Here is a 25,800-nt window from a genome sequence, read left to right as displayed (position 1 = left end):
GACCCAGAGTTTTGTTGGAGAATGACACCAGAAGTCAGAATCTATATCACATTCCTGTTGATTACAATATATATGTCGATCATTTTGGGTTTAGATTGAAGACACAGACATACTTAAAAGGTTACAAAATAGCAACATTGCTGACTGTTAACCACTTCTAAAACTTACAAAACTTCTTGCACTATCTTTTGTGGAGTCAGTGTTTTAGTTTATTTTCTGATCCTAGTATCAACTAATGTCGGGTATATTATGTTATCATCTAGGGAATTTCGTATGGAAATTGTCATTATAAAATCCTTTGTACCATTATCTTCTTATTGTTGCGTGTTTCTTTGCAGTCTACTTTTTTATTGCACTTGCATAATCATTTATTTATATCCCTTTGGATGCCTTCATCTATCTTTTTCTAGCTTTATGGATTCACTGACATTTAAGGATAAGAATCATAACTTTTAGGTACTTAAAGACAAGGTCCGCCATACCGTACCGTACCGGAGTTTCGACCCGGGCTCAGTACGGTACGGTATGGGTGTACCGAGCGGTACACCTGATTTTATCGATTTATCCCTCCAAAATATCTGAAAATTAGAAAAAAAAAGGTTAGGATAGTGTTGTCAAGTTACAAATACATACTTCTTGATTAGAAAACGAATACATACCTCTTGATTAGAAAAGTTAGGAGAGTCTTAATTACTCTCTAATTAAAAAAACGAATACATATCTCTTGATTAGAAAGTTCTTCCTCTTAATCTTCCCAAATTAGCCTCGATTGAATTCACAAATCGTTGTTTTATAGAGTTTAGGAGAGAAAAAGAAAGTTTGAGAGAGAGTTTAAGAGAGTATAATGAAATAGGGGAGATAAGAATGGTTTAAATAGGAGGAGAAAAAGCTCCAACGGTCAAATTGATCGTTGGAGCACTATAGCACTGCCACTGTGTGGTAACGGTCGATTTCGACCGTTATCGAGTGGTGCCGGGCGGTAACGGTCGAAATTTCGACCGTTACTGCCCGATTTTGCCTCGTATCGCCCGATACGGGGGTTTTTGGGGCGTACCGCCTGGTAGCGGGCGGTCCGCGTACCGGTAACCTGTCGGACCGGTACGTACCGCTCGGTACGGCAGACCTTGCTTAAAGATCAATGTGTGCAATAGCTATTGACAACATTTAACTCGACAACATAGTCAAAGATTTCTCTATGTGTTGGAGAATTGAATTTAATTCTTCCGGGTTTTCAATATTTGTTTTGAAATCAATGATGGGTGCTTTCATACTTTAGTTGATGGATATGATGTTTATGCAATTTTGGCCTTCTGAAATATTCAGTGTACCAAAGACTAGTTCAGTTGGAGTTATGTTGGTTTGGAAGCTTATTTACTAGACCGACTCAACTTATTAATACAACTAACCAACCAACCTTGAGAAGATATCTAACACACATAGGCATATATTGGTTAAGCAACATCTCTTTCTTTCCCATTTCTGGTGTTTCTATTCTAGATCTTGTTCATTTAAATTTTTTAATAGCACTGCAAGTTCAAGCCTTATTTTTATTTGTTTCTTTGTAGTTGCTCTTGATTTAAAAGTGTATCTTTCTCATTTTAATTCTGTTCCAACTATTTTGAAATAGAAAGTTTTGGGGAAGAATAATCATAAATAATAGTTTGTATTCTTTACTATTAAAATATGGTGTTCTAACTGGAACCAGGTTTAGATCATGAATTCAAATTTCGATGTTATCCGGTATCTAGCATTTGGACCAATACTTACTATCTAGTATTTATGGTTTTATCAGCTTTCGACGTGTGAACTAGGCAAACAAGTAGGCTATACTGGTCCATACTGGGCTTACCGCCTGGTAAACAACAAAACTAGGCTTATTGCTTATCTCACACCAAGAAACCTGGACCAACACACACCACTATTACCATGCTATTGCAAGTATTGATCAATACCAACATTGGACCGATGTTTGAACTCTTGATCTAGAGGACTTGAAACTGTCTGCAATCAATGTTGTTGATGCAATTTTGTTTTTGTTATTTATGCAACTGTGCGAAAAAAATATTCTCGATAGGCATGGAACACTAAAATATGATTTTCCATTTTTACGTTCAAAATTAGTGTTAATCTCACTTTTCTGTGACTTATTGTGTTATTATCAATATGGGAATCAGTTGTATTGTTCTATTGATGCTGAAAAAAATAATAAACCTGTTGTCATAGTGAGGTTGACTTGACCATATACCCACATTAGCTTAGGAGCAATATCATGTTATTTGCATGTTGCGACATTTGAAGTTTTCTGAAATGATTACTACATCATAAAGATATATGATTGGCAATCAAGAATTATCGAACAATTACTTTAGTTTTAAGGTTTTTCCTGTTTAATACCAATGTTAAATCCAAGGATTGAAATACCGTACCGTATCGATGTTTCGAGCTTGGCTCGGTACGCTATGGTGCCGTGTACCGAGTGGTACGCCAGGACATACCGAGTGGTACACTTAATTTGGGTGTAAAATCCTCCAAAAATACTTAAAAATAAAAAAAAGTTAGGATAGAGTTTTTAAGTTAGAAATAAATATAGTAATAGCATAAGTTTATCAAAATCAATATAAATTAGGTAAGAATAGTATCACATATCTTTTTCGGACTTTGAGGAATAGTCTTGTGCAAGGTTCGTATTTCAGTTCGTTACGGATTATCCTTCTGTAAATATTGAAATATCTACAGAAAAATCATTTGAATTATTAGATTATTTTGTTACAATATAAATTCTAAAATTCAAATGAATTAAATAATCACATAGATATACTTGATTGCTGATTCTACCACCAAAACCACCTGATTACATATCAATATGATATGTTCGTTGGACCCAATCATGAAATTGATCCCACGACATAGTGTATTGATACACTGTATGCCATTGATGCATCAATGTGGTGATGATCGCAGGCTGATCGTCATGAATCACATTTGTCTGAGGCAGCTCCTGAGGTATATATTGGTGAATGTCAGAGCTTCTACTTTCGCTGCTGATCTGTTGCTCTGTATCATACTGTTGCTCAAAGAAGGATGACCAACTATCATCGTACGGTTGTTGCTCGTATGATTCTCCATAATACGACGACTATGAATATGATGAGCTTCTTTCCGTGTCTATATCATGTAGGCTCTGTTGCATCTGCTCAAATTCATCCACTGCCTTCTCCTTCCCCTTCTCCTTCCCCTTTTGCACATAAACTTGACCAGTACGTTGTCGAGTTTCATGATCTGAATCTTGGGTGACATGTGTAAAATATTGTTCCTCGGTCCATGCACCACCCTCAAGTTATGTGGACGAGACTAACAACTGCTTGACATCGCCGCCATCATCCGTCGAGGCATTGTTGTCCGTGTTGTTGTCATGTCTCTGGACCGAACGAGTTGCTGAATGTGATTGTGAAGGTGTCTCATCGCCCAACTCGATTCTTTCTAATGATGCGACTGATGCTATTGTTTTTCCTTTTGCCTTTGGATGTTGGGTGAACGACTGTGATCATTGGGTGTCTGTAGTTCCTCGAGCAGTTTGACTCCTGCCAATTTATGATCGAGGGGGATTTTCCACCTGTTGGGGTTGTGCTTCTTCTTCTTCTTCTATTGCCTCAGTGAGAAAACGCGAAGGACACTAAGGATCTCTCGCCTCATCAAGTAGAGGATCCTCTTAGTTCTCTACTGCTTCAACCTAATCTAACATTGACACTGAATCTTCATTGTAGAATTAAAGGTCGATGGGATCAATATCTGGTTCCTCTGGCTCCTTATCCAACTTAGCACATCGCAATCTTAGCCGCATGTTATAATGGACATATACTAGTTTCTCTAACTGTCTTTAGGAGAGTTTGTTACGGACCTTCATGTGAATCAATGCAAACGTTGACCAATTACGTTCACAACCACTAGTTGTTGTTGTATGTGAAAGTACACGAATGACAACCTTTCTTAAATGTGGTGCATCCCCTCCAAATTGTAGTTATCACTCGACTGCAAAAAGATATAAATAAGATCTTATTAGCATAATAAATAATTAACATTAAATATAATTGATAATCAATATGTGTAACTTTTCCTCATCAGGATCCATAATGTAACGACACAATACAACTACAACGTCGGAGAATGAAGCAATTGTTTCTCGAAATAATCGACCCTCCATAAGAGCATCGGTTGCATCAGTAGTGTTTGGCAATAGCCTATATATAACATTTTGTAGTGCCGTTAATAAATCATTTTGCGTTCCGATAGCATACCGATATTGAATTGTCGGGTTTAGATAATACGCTGCAAGATATAATTTTATTAGTATGATTTTTTATTGTCTAAAAAATAATAAATTAAATTATTTTGAATATGAATTTACTTGCATTATGGATATCTTGATCCATATGAACTTCAATCTGACGATCAATGATCCGTACGTATTGGTCGGCCTTAAAATCATCTTTGAATGCTTTCCTGATCTCGTCTCTTGCTGAAATCATCATATATTTAAGATACGACATCTATGAATGCTTGTCCATATCGACCTTACAGAGAACAATATAAAGTGGTTCCACACCTTTTATGATTTCTGTCATGATCTCCCAAAATCTAGAGGAAAGAATTGACTTTTCTATCTTCTTTCTATCGCTCAATCTCGAATATCTGGAATTGGACCACTCTTGTGAGGTGACCATTGCCTTCAAGCTATATCTTTTTTGCTGTAATGACTTTAATACAATAAAATTGGTAGCAAACCGAGTAAATTCAGGTCGGAGTATCTCACTGTTTACATACTTTTGCATCAAAGCGTCGACCCAATGATATAAACTTTGTAATTGATTGTGCTTGAGCTATACAATTTTTGCCTGCGTCTAGCTCACTAATATCCTTTAGCATTAGATTTATGCAATGAGTTGCACATGGAGTCCAAAACAAAGTTTTTTTTTTTTCCATCAATTGCAAACCGGTCTTTTCGAGATTCGCTCCATTGTTGGTTATTATTTGGACAACATACTTTGGTTCGATCTCCTCTACTATGGTGTCCATCAAGCTCTCAATGTAGTTTGCATATTGGATCTTTTCATAAGCATTAACTGACTTTTCAAACACCACTCTTCTATAGCAATAAACAAGAAAGTTGATGATACTCATTCTTGTTGGTCCTGTTCAACTGTCACATATTAGTGTCACCCTATATTCGTCCCATTGCCTCTTGAAGGAATTGATCCAATCCTTCAGTTCTACCACCTCCTCTTCTAAGTGCACGTTGTAAATCTCCCTTGGTGTTGGAGGTTGGATTCCTGTGTCAGATTTTTTGAATAGAAGAGACCATGCTCTAGTAATATGGATTTTGTGTTGTGTTGGCTGGAATCCTGTGGAAGTTAAACCATTTTGAAATTGCATTCCCAATATCTCGTTTTTTTTCTTTTGTGTATGGATCATCAATCCGTGTTTGTTTCGCTGTTTGTGGGGGATAGGTTTGCGGATCAATATCAACAATATCTGGTGCGAACCTCTTGCTAAGACCTATCATAAAACCACGGAGTCCGCCATACCTCATGCTACTAGTTTGGCCTAACTGAGGAGTAGTAGTTGGTTGTCTCATGTCGGTCGACCTTTGGATTCCACTACCACTGTCATGCTCCAATTGTGAGTCAGGTCGTCGTTGCCTCATTGCTTCATCGATCGTATACTGATGCTCCAATGATGCACGGATCCCAGCTGTGAGATCCGGGTCGACTTGATCGCCGTAACCTTCATACTGATCGTAAGTTGGTTCCTGTGTAACCCCATAATATTCTTCCTCAACTCTTGTCTTCTTTTTTAATGTTTTTTCCTTTGTTTGTTGTAGCTTGCTTTGAAATAATTTACGGATCTCCATCGGAACCTTCTTGCATTTTGCAACATTAGGATACCCGTCGGCCAAATGCATCTTCACCCGAGTTATTCCTCCACCCTTGCCAATGTAGTCACAATAAATATATTGCCAATGATGATGATTCTCATCTATCTTTCAGGCACGAACCCATGCATCATCATGTAGTTGTTCCTTTGATGTCATGATCCTACCAAATTTAAATCAAATAAGTTATAAAGTATAAATATATTAAATTGACCAAATATCGATAAAAAATCACTAATCGTAATATTAAATAATTTTTTTAAAATATAATTAATCCTATTTTATCATCATAAATATGTTACATTCATAAAAGAAGCATTAAATACATAATTTTGATCTAATATGGGTCAAATTATGATAAAGTCATCATTAGATACACTAATCATCTGATTAACATAGTTAATTATCCACTAATTACTTCTCTTTCAACATGGTAAACATGTCAAATATCCTAATAGGCATTAAAGACATTAAATTAACTTAAATTTGATCAAAATTTGATTAAATCATTATTAAAATGACTAATTACAACATTAAATGACTTTAATAAAACCTAATTAAACTTATTTTACCATCATAAATATGTCAAACACATAAAAAAAGCATTAAATACGTAATTTTGATCCAATATAGTTCAAATTACGATGAAATCATCATTAGATACACTAATTGCATGATTAACATAGTTAATTACCCACTAACTACTTCTCTTTCGACATTATAAACGTAACAAACACCTTAATAAGTATTAAACATATTGAATTGAAATAAAATCAATTAAATTTTGATTAAATCATCATTAAAATAACTAATCGTAGCATTCAATAACTTTAATAAAACCTAATTAAATATATTTTACTATCATAAATATCTTTCAATATTTAATATGCATGAAATATAACTATTTCACCTATTAAGTGTCTAATTTTGAATTAATTAATATTAAACATATTAATCATAATATTAAAGATCTCAATTACCGGTATGCTATGGTACGCACCGAGCGATATTATTCGAAATTGTATACCTTGGTTAAATTTATATCTTTCAATTGCATATCTATTCTATTTACTTAGATCATCTTCTATCAAGATGTTTATATACTTATGGATGAATATATTTGCTGCTGTATTATCATGAAACTGGTTTTTGTTCTTATCAATATGTTTAATATCTTGAAACATGTTATTTGTTACTTGTTACTAACCGATTTATATTCTTCTCATGGTTGACAACCTTATGATGGTCACATAATCCTAAGAGCTTCTGGTTGCCTATAATTATTAAGAAAATTACATTTTAGTAATGGTTTTTATAGCTGTCCACTCTTTCTTTTGTTCAATGCTGATATTTATTGTTAAATGTTGGATCTGTTATTGAGCAAACTTCTATTTTTTGTGTTGCAGTCAGGCAAACAATGCCTTTGCAGGTACTTACTGCCTATCCGACCGGGGAAAAACCTTTTACGTAGCAAGCATTCTGCAGGGACAACAGACATGTGCTCTGAACTAACGATTACAGGAATTAAAGATGCTGTTGAAGGTCGCATAAATGTGATTGTAAATAATGGACAGGTGATATTCTGCTTGATAGTTATTTATTAATGTGATAATGACAGACATACTTACTGTTTATTTCACTTAGAATCTGTATGTCGTCACCCTTCTATTTACAGTTTCAGTGATCCTTTTTTTTCTTTTGTCTGTGAGTCAGTAACAGTCTTGTCATTTTGCAGATATTCAGATGTTCACTACGGAGAAACCCCACTACATCTCTGGCAAATGACTGCATAACAGTTATGGCTGTGGGACTTCAATTCTCCTTTTACAGTCATTTTGCTACTCTTCTCTGGGGTGACTTTGGTTCTGCTTATTTCTTCCATTCTCGTCCTCATACAGATTCTGAGTGGGATGCCTTTGCTGGTGCGGTGATGAGGATCTGCGATAGATACGGAACCAGAATGCAGAGACAGAGCCCTCCAGTGTCTGGTGCAGCTTGGGAATTTTTAGTTAATAGCAAGCTTCACCGTAGACACTCAATTGGGCGAGGTATCTTTTCTATGAACATGCCTAATTGTAGTGGTGCTGACTACAACGATTCTCAAATACAAGATGAGCAAAACGAAGGGAGGCCATTTTATTCTCAGCTTTTGGCGGAAACTTTGGACTCTTTGCACTGTCTTTATGAGAGTTTGAAGCTGGATAAGTTGCGAAAACAGTAAGTTCTGGTTTCTTTTGCTTTGTGAATGATAATGTACTCTTAATTATGCAATTGTATATTTCATTGGTTCAGGTCTTTTTGTACTTCAGTATTATTGCTTGCTGTTTATTTATTATTCCTGTGTCTTGGTTCAGTTGTTAGAGATTTGAAAGATGTCTAATAGTAACATTTCTTAGGTATATATTATATACATTGGCTGGCTTGGCACTCCAGACTATGAGCTAGGATTTAGGCATTTGTGCTTGAGTGATCATGATACATGACATTCTGCTACTGATTTGCAATAGTTAGCACCCATTTGGCATGCAAATATGCATGTCTATAATTATGGTTTTGGTGTTTGAGCATATTCTGTTTTCAAGAACAAGTTGAACCTGTTATGTTGGTGCAAGCTATGAGATATTATATGTTTTATATTTTTGGTCCAGAAGCAATTCTGGTCTAACAGTTGGCATCCTTTAGGAATGCAATTTGCATGCCCATAATTGAATTTTTGGTGTTCGATCATATTTTGTCTTTAGTGAAGAACAAGTTAAACTTACTGTACTGGTGCAAACTATGTAATAATATGCAGTTGTAAATCTTGTTCCAATATTGATACCAGTCCTCCGACTGGTACGATATTGATATACCTGCTTTATGTACCAGCTTGTCTGTTATAAATACCCGGCAATAATATACATGTGACCTGACTTCTATGAGGCACTATTATTATGTTTTAGATTATTCTTTAATTGATTGATCATGTCACATGAATTCAATGTTAATAGTTCTTATTTGTTGTACTTCCAGAGATGTTGGGCAACTTGTTACACTGTTATTTACTATTGCTGCTTCTTTGGGTGAGGAAAATTACGTGGACTACTATATTCGTGACTTCCCCTTTCTTTTAGCTGAAGGTTGTTCTTTCCATTCATGTGCTTCTCCAAGAACTCCTCCATCTTTATTCCGATGGATTGAAAATTGTCTGCATAAAGGATACCATGTGTCCAACATGAAGAATCTTCCCCCTTTATTATGCAGAGAGAATATCTATGTTGTAAGTTGGGCCAGAAAGATAGTGGCATTTTATAGTGTACTTGTAGGCGCAGAAAGGAAAGGTAGGATACTATCAACTGGAGTTTATTGTGAAATTGCCAATGGATCAGCCAGAACGATAGAGGAGCTAACTGTCCTGGCCATGGTTGGTGAAAGATTTGGACGTCAACAACTTGACTTGCTACCTCTTGGTGTATCTCTTCCGCTACGTCATGTAATTGCCTACCACTGTTGCTATGTTTGCTTCGTCATTGTGCTAATTCTATGGCCATTGCATTTACTGAAGGTTTTACAGTTTGGGGTTCCCTTACTGCATCTTTGTCTCTGCCTGTTTCTCATTTTTTCATGCTCATCATTTTGTTTATGATTTTTCTAATTATTACCTGTTAGCAACATTGAGCACTTATTTATTAGTGCATCATCTAGGAGGTACAATGCTTGTTTTTAATATACTTGTTAGATTAATTGACTTGGGATGTAAATTTATCACATTTAAGGCTTTGGACAAATGTCGAGAATCCCCTCCAACTGACTGGCCTGCTGCGGCATATGTTTTGGTTGGTCGTGAGGACTTAGCCATGGCATGTTTGGGATCCTTGAGCAAAGAGCATGGAAGTCAAGGCAGTTTGAATTTAGTAGCCATTTCTGTACCATACATGCTTCATTTGCAGCCTGTATCTGTACCTTCGTCACTCACTGAGATCACTGGTTCGGATAGTATGAAGCTTGAGGACTCCGATGCTCTTCATAGATCCTTGGAAGATGGTATGGAGCACATCTATAACTCGAGCACCCAATTGCGATTTGGCCGTGATCTAAGGTTGAATGAGGTTTGTACTCTCGTTAGACTTGATTAATGCTTATTGCTATATATTATACACAATCATCGACTAGAATTTTTATGCTTTGTCAATTGATATGCAACCTTTATGGTATACTTGTAATGTCTTTTTATTTCTTGGAAATGCATTTGAAATGACTTAAGGAGGTCTACTTTGACTGACCAATTTTCACTTCTGCAATGATCCAGCTATAATTGTGAATCACATGACAGCATTGTGTATATATTTTGGAGGTTTACTGATGATTCTTTTGATTGTTAATGTCTAATTCAATATTAATAATATTTCGTAAGTGTGCATGCTCTTTTATCACTATTCTTCAATTTGTGGGTAGATCTGGATCTTATATTGTAAAAGGAGTGGTTCTATTGTTCCTCTCCTTGAGATCATCTCCAGTTTGGATCTAGTGGCTCATATGTTTTGTATCTTGGTCGTCCTGTCTAGATTTGAATCTTATATTCCTATATTTGCCATCTAGCTTATCACATGTAGTTTTTTCAAAGTGATTCATTCATTCATTATTTTGCAACTCGCATGTACATACCTTAGGTTTTTGCTGCACAGAGGACGTGGTTGTCGTTGACTTTTTTTCTTCTGTTTATGTTTCATATGCTCTTAAAACAATCTGATCTTCTTTTTATAGGTTAGACGCCTTTTGTGCTCTGCGAGACCTGTGGCTATTGAAACACCTGTTAATCCTAGTGCTTCTGATCAAGACCTGCAGCAGGTAATCTTGATATTATGTTGTGTGCATTAAAATTTTTGTTTGCTACTTTGCTTGATATATTATGATTTTTTCTTATGAACATTTGACATGTCAATTTTGCCATATGAAAATGAGCATAGCAGAATTACAATGGTTATAGAAAAAGTATTTTAATAATAGTAATGCAACCTTCAAGTTGTGTTATATTACTTAGGCTATTTGAGTTATAATGGCACTATTTTATCAGGCATTACTGCAGTAATGCACTTAATATGGTTTGAGGCCTCCCTGTTCTAGACTTATAGTGGTAATTGTCTGCTTTAATATGAATCAACATTTTTATTTCTCATTTTTCTGCTTTTATTATTTTATAGTGTGCTATTTTTTAATTTTAGAATAGGCACATATGTAAGTTGCATCATTAGGTCATTATGATGTCAAATTTTATAATGTTATCCCTGTGCCTATGTGCTTGATATTGCTTCTTTTCTGGTTCATTTTAAATATCTTCTTGTCTCTTAAATAGTAAAGTATATTTCTTTCTATTTGACTTTTGATTTCCCGAATTGAACTTTCGTTGTTTGTCTATTGCAGCATCAACTTTGGAATCTTGCTCAAAGGACTACTGCCCTTCCCTTTGGCCGTGGAGCATTCACTTTAGCTTCTACGTATGCTGTGTTGACCGAGGTATATTTTTCTTGTAGAGAAACTTTACTAATAGTGCCATTGGGAGCCACATATTAGATAAACTCTTCTCTCTTTGTACATGTAAAATATTTCTGGTCATTCCTGTATTTTGTTCGATATTAATTGTAGTACTATTTGTTTCATGCATCTTTTGTAGGCACTTCATGTCCCAAAGCTTGTTTTGGCTGGCAGATTACCTGCACAACAAAATGCTACTGTATGGCGTGTTCCTTCCTCTGCAAATTTAATAAGCTTTTGTATTGGTTGTTGGATGTTCTCTGATTATGCTTTTTTTTACTTTGTTGTTCTATTGCCACTATGATTCTGCATACCTCATGCTCATAATCCGGATTCTAATATAAAGATAAAGATACTATGCATACGTATTGAAGTTTCCCATGCAACTAGCTGTAGCTATGGGTCATCATTATGTATAGAGCATCATATTCATGCTCTTCATCTCATGGACTAGTTCCCTCTCTATTGCATTGGCCATACTTAATGTTACCTATGGATTAGTATCTATACCAAGGTCTTCAATTTCAAATAATATCGTCCAGTACGGGTTGTACGTATTGGTCCGTTAGCAGACTGGTACACGGACCGTCCGTTACCGGGCGGTATATATATATATATATATATATATATATATATATATATATATATATATATATATATATATAATGTTGCCTTTTTCGGCGACGTCGCCTTTCCCTTCTCCCACACGGGGCGATGTCGTCGAGGCGATGCGACGTTGCCCCACTTGGGGAGAAGAGAGAGGCGACGTCGCCAAAATTTTATTTTATTATATATGTATGTATATACCTATATTGAATGGTATATCGCTCGGTATACAATATCGTACCGAGCGAATGTCGAAATTCCGATACAGTACGATATTTCAATTCTTGATTTATACCAAATATGTATTAACAAAAAAGCAGCAATTATATATATATATATATATATATATATATATATATCACTTCATGATGTTCATTCAATGCTTAAAAATGATGTCTGATTCAAATCACTAACTTAAATCATATATCAAGGCATTATTTTATTGGAAATAATTAAATTGGTAATGATAATCATGCTTGAATATGAAATCCATCTATAGTTTTACTTTATAGATAGTGATGGTGTATACTTTAAAATCATTTTATCAAGTAAAAGGCTCTTTGTTCTTAGGCAACTTCGTCTAAATCAAAGTTTGCAATATCATATTGTCATGGACTTATCTGGAATTGCCTAAGTCATGGGTACCCCTTGCGTTATTCGTTCGCAGAGGGTCAATTGAGTTACAACTTCGCTTATGTCTCGAAGGACTTGTAAAAGAGTAAATTGATTAGTTTTGAAAATGAGCGACGGACAAATACTGACGTCTCGCAAAGAGGGCAGCTTTACAAGCAATTTATTATACACTTGGTGTGCAAGAGAGAAGAGAGAAAGGAGAAAATAAGGACTTTATAAGGCAAACAAAGTAACAAATAGTCGCAAGTCCACAAAACGACTGCTCACCAGGTGTCGGGTGTGTTGGCAAGTTCTCGTATCCAGCCCTATGTCACCATAGTGGTTCTAAGGTGCTGAGATGACTGATGTTTTGTACCACACCGCAACCTACAAAAAACAGGCCATGGCACACGAAAACTAGGTCATGCTGGGGCAGTTTTGCCTATTCTGGTGAGCGGTCGTTCTATAGCCCTGCAAAAACACACAAAAACAAGGCAAAACATACTGCTAAACATATGTACAAGTAAACAGAAGCGACGAATGGTCCGTTGATGAAGGTGTTGCAGGTGCGCGAAGATCGTCCGTGACAGTATGATATGGTAAGAGTGGCATTTAGCTTATTAGTAAATGAACCGGTGTATACTAGATGGTACATTGGTACCGTACTTGCATGGTGCATGACGGTAAATGCTTTATACCAAAAAGTTTTTTTTTTTAGTCTTTTTATGTCTTTTTGAAGCTCTACATGTATTGACCAATTGAGACTTGATACATCGGTGTGGACGATACTTAACCGGTACAATGCTGGTATATGAAATTGTAATTTGTGTTTTAAATATTGGTCATTGCTGGTACACCTAATTGTGAACTTTGGCTCAAATACTTGTCAAGTGTCCTAAAGCTACAAGAAACCTTGAACTAAGATTTCAAATATTGGTGGGACTGGTACATATCTAATTTGTAATTGTTAGTTTGATCATCAATTGACATCGCATTGTATAGCCTTGTGTCAATCATTGCCACTAGTAGTTCGATTTCTCTTATGTTGCCACTTCATCAGTGTGGATATAAGCAACCACTTCTACTAGTTGCTTCGCTAAAGTTGGTGTTTGTTGCAAAAGTACCACGGACAGAGCTCCATGTTGTATTTTATATGTTGATGACATTGACATAGTTGATGATAATTTGAATAGAATTAATTCTAAACTTGGGTTGTGGAGAAAAGTTATGGAATTAAATATGCAAGATTAAGTAGGACTAATATGCATATATTTGATGTAATTTTAGTAATAGTAAAAGAATGAATTAATTTTAAATGTAGATATTTTAGAAGTAAAAATTTTAGATATCTTGATCGATTATTTAACTAGATGGATAACTTGTTGAAGATATTGTTCGTAAAGTAAAATTTAGGTGGTTAAAGTGGGGACAAACATTGTGAGTTTTGTGTGAACACCAAATATCTTTTATATTAAAAGGAAAAAAAATTCATACTTTAGGTTAAGAAAACACATACAAAAAATTTATGTCGTCGAGATGAAAATACTCGGGTGATGTGTGAGGCTACTAGTAAGCAAAGAAGTAGAAAATTTTGTATTTGTGAATAATAAGTTGTAGCTTCAATAGAGTATAAAGTAAAAATCATGTGAGATGATATGGGCATGTGATAAATAAATCGACAAGTGATATCAAGGTTTGCCAAATTGGGTGTTAGACCCGACTCGGAGATTCGGGTCGGTATGTATTGATCTATACCAGTTTATAAACACATAGTACATTGGTAAGAACCAGTGTTTTGGAGAGGAAGAAAAAAAAGGAGAGGACGAATGGACGATGGAGGAATAAGGAAGAGGAAGAAGAGGAAGCGACGGAGGAGGGAGGAAGAGGAAGAGAAGAGAGCTACTTGAGACATGGCGGTGTGCAGTGAAGTCGCGACAAGTGGAGGTCGTCGTTAGTCACTTGCGTGAGAAGCGTCAATCTTAGTATTGGAGGCGACGCTCGTGAGCCCTGTGGAGGCAGAGGTGTCGCTTCATGTACTGTTGATCGCAACATCGGAAGCGATGCTCGCGAGCCTTGCAAATGTGGAGGTGATGCTCGTGATCCTTGCGGAGGCGAGGCTCGTGTGAGAAGTGGGAATTAGAGTTTAACACTTTCCTTTTATGCAGTGGATCGAGTCGGGATGAGTCTGTGTATCGATCAATGCTCGGACCGCTATGTGCTGCCCATTTCGTATCAGTTCAGGCAAAACGACAGTCACTGGGTGAGATAGGACTTTAATAGAGTATAATGTAAGATGATTTGAGCATGTGATAAGGAGACCAATAGTTGAGAGAGTATTAATGGTGCAAGGGGAGGTAGAGAGATATAAGAAGACTTTAATAGATATTATAAAAAAAATATAAAATTTCATAATTTAACTAAGGATATTGCTTTGTTCTGAGTTCACCGGCACCAAAATGTCTATGCGGCTGACTTCAAATAGTTAGGACATTATGTTTTATTGTTGTTATTGTTGTTGTAATGCAATTATGAGTTGTTGCCATTGTCATTGGATGAAGTTGCTATATGACCTTGCCTATTTTGGCAATTGCCTGGATGCCTACCTAGCACCTAGAAGGTCAATGGCACCTTAGCCACGTATTTTGTGGCTACTGTTATATAAAATGCTGAAATCAACTCAAATTGTAACTCTAGTATTTTAGCACATGCCAAATTTAGTGCTTCTCTACATCTTTCTTAAATAGAAGGTTATGATAAATACATCTTTCTTAAATAACTTTCTTAAATAGAAGGTTATGATAAATAGAAGTTTCTTAATTCTCTTTAATAGATTGAATTGCAGTATGAAGATTGTTTCTGTGTTACATGAAAAACTTGGTGGTTGCATTGATAGATATTCACAGTTTCTCTTTGTTTATCAAGTAAAATTTGTGTATGAGCAGTATTTTTCATTTTTTTTCTTTTCCTCTAAAGGTACCTGTTTTGTTTATTGGCCACTTTCATATATGGTTTTTCATTTGATTCAGTTTTGTAACCTCTTTTACTAGTTTATAGGTCGTGTTTGTTGACAACTTTAGCAATTGTGTCACCTCTTCAACTTTTGTCCCATTATTGTATAGCGCTTACTCTTTTTCATGCTGTTGTTGACTAGGTAAACCTAGATCCAAACTTGAGAAATATTTTAGAACTCAGATCCTGGCCCGAGTTTCATAATGGTGTTGCTGCTGGATTAAGATTGGCGCCCTTCGAGGTTGATTTTATTTGCTGCTGTTTTACTTTTGAATGCTCCTCTTTCCATTTGTATTTTGAAAAATCCAGTCCTTTTTTGTCAGATGACTATTTCACAAGATATACTTGCTTGCATTGACTAAAATCTCTATGCTTGTGCAGGGTAAAATGTCAAGAACTTGGATTCAATATAACAAACCTGAGGAACCAAGCTTTACACATGCAGGGATTCTTCTAGCCTTAGGCCTTCATGGACACTTATGTTCTTTGGCTATGACTGATGTATATCGGTATTTAACTCAGGTATAATTCGATAGTTGGGTTTCTTTAATAACACAGATTAAACATGTTACACTATGTTCTGCCAGCTAGTTCTTAACATACAATTAGACAGCCAAGTCTATACATCTATCATTCTTGATATTGTATTCTCTTGGGACCTAAACTATCTACTTGAAAAGGCAGCTATGGACATTGTCTTAAACCTGAGGTACCTGTGAGTCCTATTAAGTCTGTCATGGTGGTCATTGCTGTGACTACTATAAACCACAGGGACCCGCTGGTCATTGAGTCTTACTTTAAAACTGAATCACATTATAACAAGTAATTACTAAAAAAACGTGAAATACATTTAAGATTTACAAACACTATCTTGAAATATAATTTCATGGTTCATATAAATCCAAAATTAAAGAGTAGATTTAATAACATGAAAAACTCTGGAGAATAATTACATCTACAAATTTCCAAAAGCATGATGTCATGAAACATAAATTCATCACATGAAGTACGTGTTGCATTAGATCATCAGCGAGGGAAGTTGATGATGGCAGATTGGTCATTATCAAGAAAATTTCTAAGCATGATACCACCTGAGTAGCCGTAAATTGGATATAACAATGCAGACCAGTGTATATGATTTAGATATCCTACTACTAGTAACTCGAGCTTCAAAAGTTTTTTTGCCCTTAGTAACAGGAGTCTTGCATGAGGCTTGATCTGTGTTCTTTAGAATCTCTACAATTCTGAAGCCATGTAAGAATTGTGATTCCAATTTATGATCATGATCTCCTGATATTTGCAACCGTGGTTCCATATATCCTGGATACTAATAAATATGGATATACTTTAAAATATTTTACAGTTTCAGATAAGTTGTTTGTTGCAAATAAAATAGAAAAATAGGGTTGAGTCATTACATACATTTTATGTTTGATGAAACAAAGGGTCTGAATACCGTATCGTACCGGTGTATCGATTAGCTATCGGCACAGTATGTATCGAGCTATACTAAGTTGTACCGAGCATATTGATACATAGTACGCTAAGGTATACCGATGTACTGCTCATACCGGTCCTTTATTGGACCGGTATGTACTGCCTGTACTGAGCGGTATGATACGGTATTGCAAACCATGGATGAAACATACATAAGTGTATCTATATAAACACACACTCATACTAATATGGACATTCTTATTATCTTGTTAAACCTTTCCTCTTCTGTGAGTCACAAGATGTTTACCTGCTTTATAAGCAAGTCTTGGGCCATATTGGTGGCTGCTTAGATGTGTTAAGCAGGTAGCCTGGTCATTACAATGAGCCTAAAAATTTTTGATTTATTGATTGTGGATGTAGGAGGAGGTAAAATAGAGAGAGTAGATGTCATTACATTTCTAGTCTAAATCTTGATCTACTAGGTGAAGAATGTGGAATTAGGAGGCAGGAAAACAAAAAGGGGTGCATTTGACGGGAGGAGGAGAATCGGTTGAAAGAGATCAAGTCGTGAAAAGCTAGGGGAAACTAAAAGAATTAAAAGCAGAATGAATATTTTACAATGTTGGTTGCAGAGCATTCTGATTTTTTCTTCTATATAGCTTGTAAAAAGTGAATTTAAATTCTTTAGCCAAGAAAGAATTTTTACTTTCTTTTTCTACAATGGACTTTCACATTTCCTTATTCATATGCGTGCTTGATTATATGTTTGCATTACCTATTTAACACAAAAATGTTGCTTTATCAAACTGTTCTAATGACTATTTTACATTTTGGGGCATAGGAGCATGACATCACTACAGTTGGAGTACTGCTTGGTGTGGCAGCATCGTATCGGGGAACTATGCATCCTGAAATATCCAGGGTAAGACATGCTGATGCTTCCAAGTTCTATCTCTTGGAACTGTTAGTGCAGTTTCTTTTGCTATCATTTGAAGGAGTACATTGAAAGGCCATTGAAAATTTTCTGGCTTTGAAAATGTATTGGCTGTTTGCCTCAGAAAAAAAATGTATTTGTTATATAATTGTAGCATCAATTATGTCCTAAATGTTTGCTGTATCCTACTCCAAATCCAAGCAATGTGCTTTTGATTGTATTAGCAAGCTGAAAATTGCTGTAAATATTTTCATTTGATCATGAAAGGTAGCTTCTAGGACATTAAATAATTGGCTTTCAAAGATGCACAAGAGATTTGAGCTTCTTGTGCCTTTTCTATTCACCTTTGATGTTGCTTGAACTAAACAAACTACTTTTGCTGGCTTGACCTTATGAGCCAACAACATCTGGCACAAGGCTTGATTGATCTGACATTTTTGAAATTGAGGTCTGTTGTGGTGTACAATATTCTTCTATTTACGAGATTATTGATTATGGCTGACCTTTATAAACAGAATTGGAAATTATACTGGTATTGATTGCTCACTTTCAAGGTTTTGTTTTGTTATAATGAAAATCATGGTATGGAGTAATGCAAATTCTACTCTGGGTGAAGTAAAATTATGGAATGCCTCTTTTAGTTACCCCATTGGTAATTATTGTTTATATTTATTTTTCTTGTTTCTGAATGTTTTATGGTACCCATTTGGGATATAATGGCATGCCTCAGAGTAGTTAATCCAGTTGTGATACAAAATAAATGCTACTAGTAGTTACTGCTTGTCTTGATATTTAGACATGTAAATTTATGACTTACTTTAACTGGAGACTCTTGTATGGTTAATCGATTAACTGTGTCCAGGCTGGTTCGGGTACTTGTGTCTTATATGGTTCCTCTCCTATGGGTTGCAGAGACATCCTTAGTAATGCCAAATATGGCTTGAGCTAGTACAACATTGGCCCATCTTGTACACTGGCTTGTAATTAGCAGTCCACCTAAGAGATTGTAGAGTATTGGTTTGCAAAAGGGCTCTATTTTGCACAAGTCATGGACGATTGCTAGTGAGAAATCCTGTCATTATATTGTTGGTAGATGTTCACTGTCTTGTCTTTCCCACAGTAACATGAATGTTTGAATGGTTGCTCTTGTAGAGATGGTTCCTAATCTTGAATGTTGATGCTGAAACTAAGCTTTTACAGTTCACCTTAATTGTTGCGAGATTATTCTGAATACACAGACATCTTTATGTGTATCAAATTACTTCAACATACTATTTTCTTGTATATCTGCCTCACTTCGCTGTTGATTCCAACATTGTTCATCCATTTTGAATAGTTTAACCCAGTGTTTCAGATGACTGTAGCTGCTGCATGACAAGTATCAGATATATTAAAGATGTGTATTGATTTCTGTAATTATGGTGCTCATTAGTCTCATATAGCTTTGTTCAGTGGATGTAGGCTATCAAAATTTGTAATGTAATCTATTAAAGTAGCTAACCTTATTGTTGTCTTTTAGATACTCTACCTCCATGTTCCCACTCGACACCAGTTATCCTTTCCAGAGTTGGAATTGCCAACAAATTTGCAGGTACTTCTCTTTTTCTGATATGCATATATTCTCCCGAGGCAAACAATAGTTATGCCTATTCAAGCTTTTTGGTTTTTCTGTTAGTATATAATTATAGATACTCTTTTTCAGTGGAATTTTTGATAATCCATCTACTGAAAGAGCAAATGGTGATATATAATTGGAGAATCTTTCTAATCATAGTCAACTTTGTCATAAAACAACTCACCCAGTTCCTTAAATATTTTGATTTTGCATAAACGCCTTCCAGTTCTTGTTCTTTATATGAAAGTTTTTCAAGTTATCAATTATGCATGCTAGTTCCTCCATCCAATTATACCTGATTATGGCCAATGTAGCACCTCTGTCGGCAATGGTAATTACATTTGGAAATCCAATATGTGGAGATCAAGTATGTTGTACAAACCTTACATGCAGACATCACCATTTTGGTGGCATTATTTTTTTCTTGATCAAATGATTTGTCCTCATAGGTTGTACTTAATCTTTCCTGTGATCAATTTCAAAATCCTTGTATGCCATACTTATTCTGATGTGATCTTAAATTATCTCATATTTTGCAAATTTCATAGGATGGGTCTCCTTTATGAGGAAGCTACTTCTCTTTGAGAGCAAGTAGTATCTTTCATGCTCATATTTTCCTTAAATTTGAGACATATGCCAAGAATCCTTGATGTCCAGGTCTGATGTGACAAGAAGACCTTGGGATCTGCGAGAGCAGTGGAGAATGATAGGTATCATATGAGAAAATGAGGAAAGACTTCTGCTGGATGCTTCAAATCCAGTTTGAAGATGGGATCGGTCTACAGGCTATATGCTTAATGGCCTGTTGGAGTACCAATACACATACCTGTCGGTGAGACTGGTACCAATTGGTTACAATTGGTTTTGGATCATCCATGGACCGGTTGGTTTGTTGTACTGGTCAGTACCAGTCTGTACCGATCAATGTACACTTATAAAATCCTTTATATGGATGACATGCTCTTTCAACATTCATTGGCAACTTTGTATTGATGTGAAAATTTGTTTAGTTTATACGATTCGGTTTCTTATTATGCCACTTTACGGATTGAAAATATGGAACACTATGGTATCTGTTTAAACTACTAAGATCATTAGTTAAATTTGTTCTTCATGTTTTCTCTTGTAAGTTTCAATTTTGTTTTGTCACATCTTTTCTTTTTGAAGTTGTGTCGTCTAAAATTCTGTGTTTACTGATGCCACACTTGGCAAAAAATAAAATGTTTATGATTCTGATTTGATCTTTTTTTGTCAAATGGTCTTTAGTCAGCTGCACTAGTGGCTATTGGGCTTCTCTATGAAGGTTCAGCCCATCCATTCACCATGAAGATACTTCTGGTATGTAAATGATGAATTTCCACTGCAACTTTTTGAAAAACATTAAGTCCTCTAATGTCTTCTGGGTTGTTGAAATCTAAGATAAGATATTATTTAGTGCGTGCAAATGATTTTGGCACTCCTATCAAGTACAATGAAAGTGCTAATATAACTAGGGACTGAAGGTTATAAGTCACAAAAAAGGGGGTCATAACTGATTTGAATGACATTTCAGAGCAAAAATTATAGTCTAGTTTGTGTAGCCTTCATCATCATCGGATGACATTGTACTTCACTGTTCTGTGCCTTGTTTCTTGATGTGTCTAGTTCTCATGTTAAGCTGATTTGTCTTTGTGCTTATAACAGAATACTCATTATTGCTCCAACAAATCCATTAATTGGTGCTTTGTGTACTGAGGTATAATTTGTGTTAGGCTTTTTCTTTTACTTGCATGGGAAGTAGCCAGTTCATGATAGATGTTTGATACTATTAACAGTATAATTTGTGTTAGGCCTTTTCTTTTACTTGCATAGGAAGTAGCCGGCTCAGGATAGATGTTTGATACTATAAACCATGATTGTTTCCTGCTGATTCTCCTACATTGTGTTTTCACTCCATATAAATAGAAAGTGATGTAGACCTGGTGGATCACTGTCTACTGCATAATTAAAGAACTGTTGTTTGGGAGTCATTCTGAAGTATTGGCTTTCAGCCAACTAAACATATGCCGTATGTCAAGATGGTCAATCATTTGTTTCATCCTTTTCTACATCTCATGGAGTCTTAGCAATCTCTTAGTGTCTAGGGTTTACTTTGATTTAATGAATATAATAGATGAATTGAATGAAAATATTCTTCATTTCAATTATGTCTAGGTATTCAGTTATTTTTCAGAAACTTTCTAGTGTCTACCTGAAATTATGTCAGATACAATCAACATGTTGATGACCTTAAACCTCATCAACGTAAATGCCAAAAGATTGGGTGAGATATTGATGGTTCTAGGTATGAAACTGACCCTTTATATTTTGTATCTATAGAAGACTTTGTTCATTGGTATACAACAACAATAAAGCTGTAAAGTTTCAACTATTTAGGGCCAACCACATTGATCTTTTATTGCCATTAAGCTCTTAAAAAAATATATTTTTAATTAAATTAAAAAATTTAAATTGTTATTTTTAGTTTCTAATAATGACTTTTTAGTGCTCCCTCCACTTCTTCTCGTACTACTAATATTAGTATTTTCTCATCTTTATGTATGCATCTCCTTAGCATATATCCTTATATGGTCCTCTCTTATCTTATCCTATATTGAAGTTAGACTATTTTCCTCGAATAAACACATTTCTTTTCTCATCTTTCATAGTAATTTCACACATCCATGCAATATTATCATCTTGACAATAAAAACTTTGTGTATGTTATTTCTTGACTGTCCAACATTCAAATCCATAAATTAAAGTATTGTTGGTTTAACAATGATCCTATAAACATTTCTATTTAATCTAAGAGGTACCCGATGATCACACAGATTTTTTTTATAATAAAGAATATTAAGTAAAGTAGATTAAAATTTCTTTTTAATCCAAGAAGTTCTATTAAATAAAGTATTGTGTGATCACTTGTGTGACTACACTATTATACATATCTTGTATAACATGAATATAATTAGTAGAAACATGTTTCTTTTCTAGATCCACCACTATATCTAGGAACTCTATCGTAAGCCTTCTTTAAATCAATAGAAACAATATGCAAATCTTTCTTCTTCTAGTACGTTTCCATTAATTGTCTCCTTGTACGTTTCCATTAATTGTCTCAATAAATATGTAGCTTCCTCTGTTTATCTTCCAAGCATAAAATCAAAATTGATTTTCAGAGATATAATTATGACTAAATATAATTGTGACTACTCTGTGAATTCAAGATAACAATATCATGGCTGGGAGGTGCGGCTGAATGTCTCCTGCTCTATTCGTGTAACCTGTTCTTGTACACTGCATGTCTAAATATGAGTTTTTCTTAGCCACATACCCGCATGTTCAAAATACTGTGGTTTTATATGTTTATACATATCCAAGTGCCTTGGGATTATTACCTGCATATGCTGGTTTTTGTACTAGGCTCTTGCCTTCAGGGTTTTCATTTTTATTACTTGAAATCTAAAACTACTTATCAGGTTGGTAATATGCTTTCACATGCATGCTGCTTTAGTATGTCATATTTTCTTGTTTATTCAAATTCTATGTTGAGCTCACTAAATACAGGCATATTCTGTTTCTGTTTTCTGCATCGAGCATCTACTTATTGAGGATTTTCCATTTGTAAAATATGTCAAAAACACTTTTAGTTTTTCATTCTAATTTCAAAGTTGAATAATTTATGTTCAGATGTTACATTTAATTGTTTGCAGGGAGAGATAGGTCGAAGAAGTGGTGGTGATAATGTGCTTGAAAGAGAAGGATATGCTGTTGCTGCTGGATATGCACTGGGACTTGTAGCTTTAGGTTTGTAATATCTGTTGGAACATAATTTTTTTTATATTTGTCTTAGTGACTGAATGAATGCTTCACGGAAGGTCGTGGGAAAGGTGCATTTGGTTTTGTTGACAGTTTTGTGGATCGACTTTTTCACTATATTGGCGAGAAAGGAGTTCAAAATGTACATCTTCTGCTTGTCTTAATAAAATGATATTAATTTGGACTATCTTTAATAATTATCTTCAGTTTTTGTTAGCTTTTCCAACACTGTACTGGTTTTATTTTGTAGGGGAAATCTTCAGTAGTGTCACAAACAACAGATGATCACATCCGCATTCTTGGGCAGGTGACACATTTGCTGCAGTACATTTTTTTTCTTGCTGAATAGTTTTTGTCAATTATATTAGAGTTTCACCTAATTTATGTAGTATCCTAGAAGATTTAATGATTAAGTATTGACATATAAAAATAATTTGTCGTTCTCTATCCAGATGGTGGATGGAGCTCACATAAATGTTGATGTAACTGCTCCTGGTGCTACAATTGCACTAGCACTGATATTTATGAAGGTAGAGTTTCTACTACGAAGAAAAATTTTCAAGTATTGTAATTTCTCTCTATAAACAATATGCTACATAATGGGCAGGCAACAAATGGGTACTAGTATTTGTGTTTCTTGTTTCTTTACGCAATATATATTTGGCTTGTTATGCTGTTCAATTTCATATTACAGACAGAATCAGAAGAAATGGTGTCTAGACTCCATCTTCCAGTAACTCACTTTGATCTGCAGTATGTGAGGCCTGATTTTATCATGCTTCGTGTCATCACACGGAATTTGATTATGTGGAGCAAGTAATTTACTTTGTTTATTATTTATATACTCATGTGTTGACTCATTGGTAATACTAACTTTCACACATTTTCAGCATGCAGCCATCTAGGAACTGGATTGAATCTCAAATTCCTGATATTATCAAATTAGGGGTTTTGAGATTAGATGGAGTAGTTGATGATGATGAGTTTGATGCTGAAGCTGTTGTTCAGGCCTATGTGAACATAGTAGCTGGTGCTTGCATTTCACTTGGTATTTGAACAATCTCTTCATCACAGTTACTTCAGTAATATTGTAATTTAGTTTCTACATCTATGATGGTTACATATCTAGTATATGTTGAAAAAGGCTGCTTCTTTCTCATCTTTGCTTAGGTGGGATTTGACCAAGTTTTCTGTAATTTAAAGCATGGTATGCAGTACCGAATGGTATCGCCCGGTACGGGTGGTACGTATCGGTCCGATGGTATATCGGTACGCGGACCGCCCAGTACCGGACGGACGTGCTACAGTGCTACAGTATTATACTGTAGTAGTGCTACAGTGCTACAGTAAGGAAGAAAATATATAAAACTGTTTGGTACACCCTGGTGTACCGCTCGGTACACCGGTACCGTACCGTACCAAGCCAACATCGAAACACCGGTAGAATATGGTATTGCATATCTTGATTTAAAGTACATTCGCATTAATGTAGGTTGTCAAATCTGTATGTCATAATTCTTTTAGTGATTCAGCATTCGGAACCTTTTTGATCTTCCTTTTCTGAGTGTTCATTCAGCTTTGGTCTCTGGTTTCTAACCCTCACCCATGATTTAATACCTCCAAATACATCACAATATTTCTTATTTGTTTCACAGTGGACTGTTCAACTGTACTTTATTCTGCTCTCATTGCAGACTTCCATTTCAGTTGTCATCAAATTTCTATTATGAAGACTTTCAATCCCAGCTTCTTTGATGGTTCTTTTCAGAACTAATGATCATATCATCCAATTTTTTTAAAAAAATTATTCTGTATGCAAGAGTATGAGAGGTGAGCCTTGGTGCCATGGTAAACTTGCTCATTTGGAACCTGAATGACCAAGATTTTAGTCGTAGAAACAGTCCTTTTGCTTGTATGTGTGAGGTCCATCATTGGCAGGAGCTTCTTTATCTTTTTCAGTTCCATATGCAACCATGTTTTTAGCAATCCCATCTATCACTATGCTGTATAACTTAATAATGTCAACTTCATTGTGCAGTATTTAGTTAATCCAAAATGAAGCAGGTCTTTCTAATTCAAAAATCTCCCCCTTTAATATCCTCTCAATGCTACCCTCTCTCTCTCTCTCTCTCTCTCTCTCTCTCTCTATCTATCTATCTATCTATCTATCTATCTATCTATTTACACATATTTAAAAGATCGGAACATTATATTTAAATGTATAATTTTTGTGGTTTGATCAAATGCTTTTGTTAATTTAGCTCTTTAGTATTTCTTCACCTACCTAAGGCTTCAATATATTTTGAA

General features: G+C 35.2%; 1 protein-coding gene across 4 annotated transcripts in view; it reads left to right on the top strand.

The window, feature by feature from the left end:
• Positions 1-25,800, top strand: part of LOC135619645 (anaphase-promoting complex subunit 1-like) — a 48,886-nt gene that overhangs the window by 6,645 nt on the left and 16,441 nt on the right. For all 4 annotated transcript variants that reach the window (XR_010489434.1, XM_065121854.1, XM_065121853.1 and 1 more), the window contains exons 9-26: positions 7,336-7,503; positions 7,665-8,146; positions 8,942-9,401; positions 9,685-10,017; positions 10,673-10,756; positions 11,330-11,422; positions 11,580-11,639; positions 15,810-15,908; positions 16,049-16,189; positions 17,946-18,026; positions 19,558-19,629; positions 20,920-20,991; positions 23,388-23,481; positions 23,553-23,635; positions 23,744-23,800; positions 23,946-24,023; positions 24,188-24,309; positions 24,384-24,541. Coding sequence is in view for 3 of the 4 variants with exons in the window: in XM_065121854.1 (XP_064977926.1) it covers positions 7,336-7,503; positions 7,665-8,146; positions 8,942-9,401; positions 9,685-10,017; positions 10,673-10,756; positions 11,330-11,422; positions 11,580-11,639; positions 15,810-15,908; positions 16,049-16,189; positions 17,946-18,026; positions 19,558-19,629; positions 20,920-20,991; positions 23,388-23,481; positions 23,553-23,635; positions 23,744-23,800; positions 23,946-24,023; positions 24,188-24,309; positions 24,384-24,541 (2,737 nt within the window). In the remaining variant the exon portion in view is untranslated. The remainder of the gene's footprint in view (positions 1-7,335; positions 7,504-7,664; positions 8,147-8,941; positions 9,402-9,684; positions 10,018-10,672; positions 10,757-11,329; positions 11,423-11,579; positions 11,640-15,809; positions 15,909-16,048; positions 16,190-17,945; positions 18,027-19,557; positions 19,630-20,919; positions 20,992-23,387; positions 23,482-23,552; positions 23,636-23,743; positions 23,801-23,945; positions 24,024-24,187; positions 24,310-24,383; positions 24,542-25,800) is intronic.

This window comes from Musa acuminata, chromosome BXJ2-8 (assembly GCF_036884655.1).
Source record: "Musa acuminata AAA Group cultivar baxijiao chromosome BXJ2-8, Cavendish_Baxijiao_AAA, whole genome shotgun sequence".
NCBI classification, from domain to species: Eukaryota; Viridiplantae; Streptophyta; class Magnoliopsida; order Zingiberales; family Musaceae; genus Musa; species Musa acuminata.
This window is presented reverse-complemented; position numbering and strand designations above follow the sequence as displayed.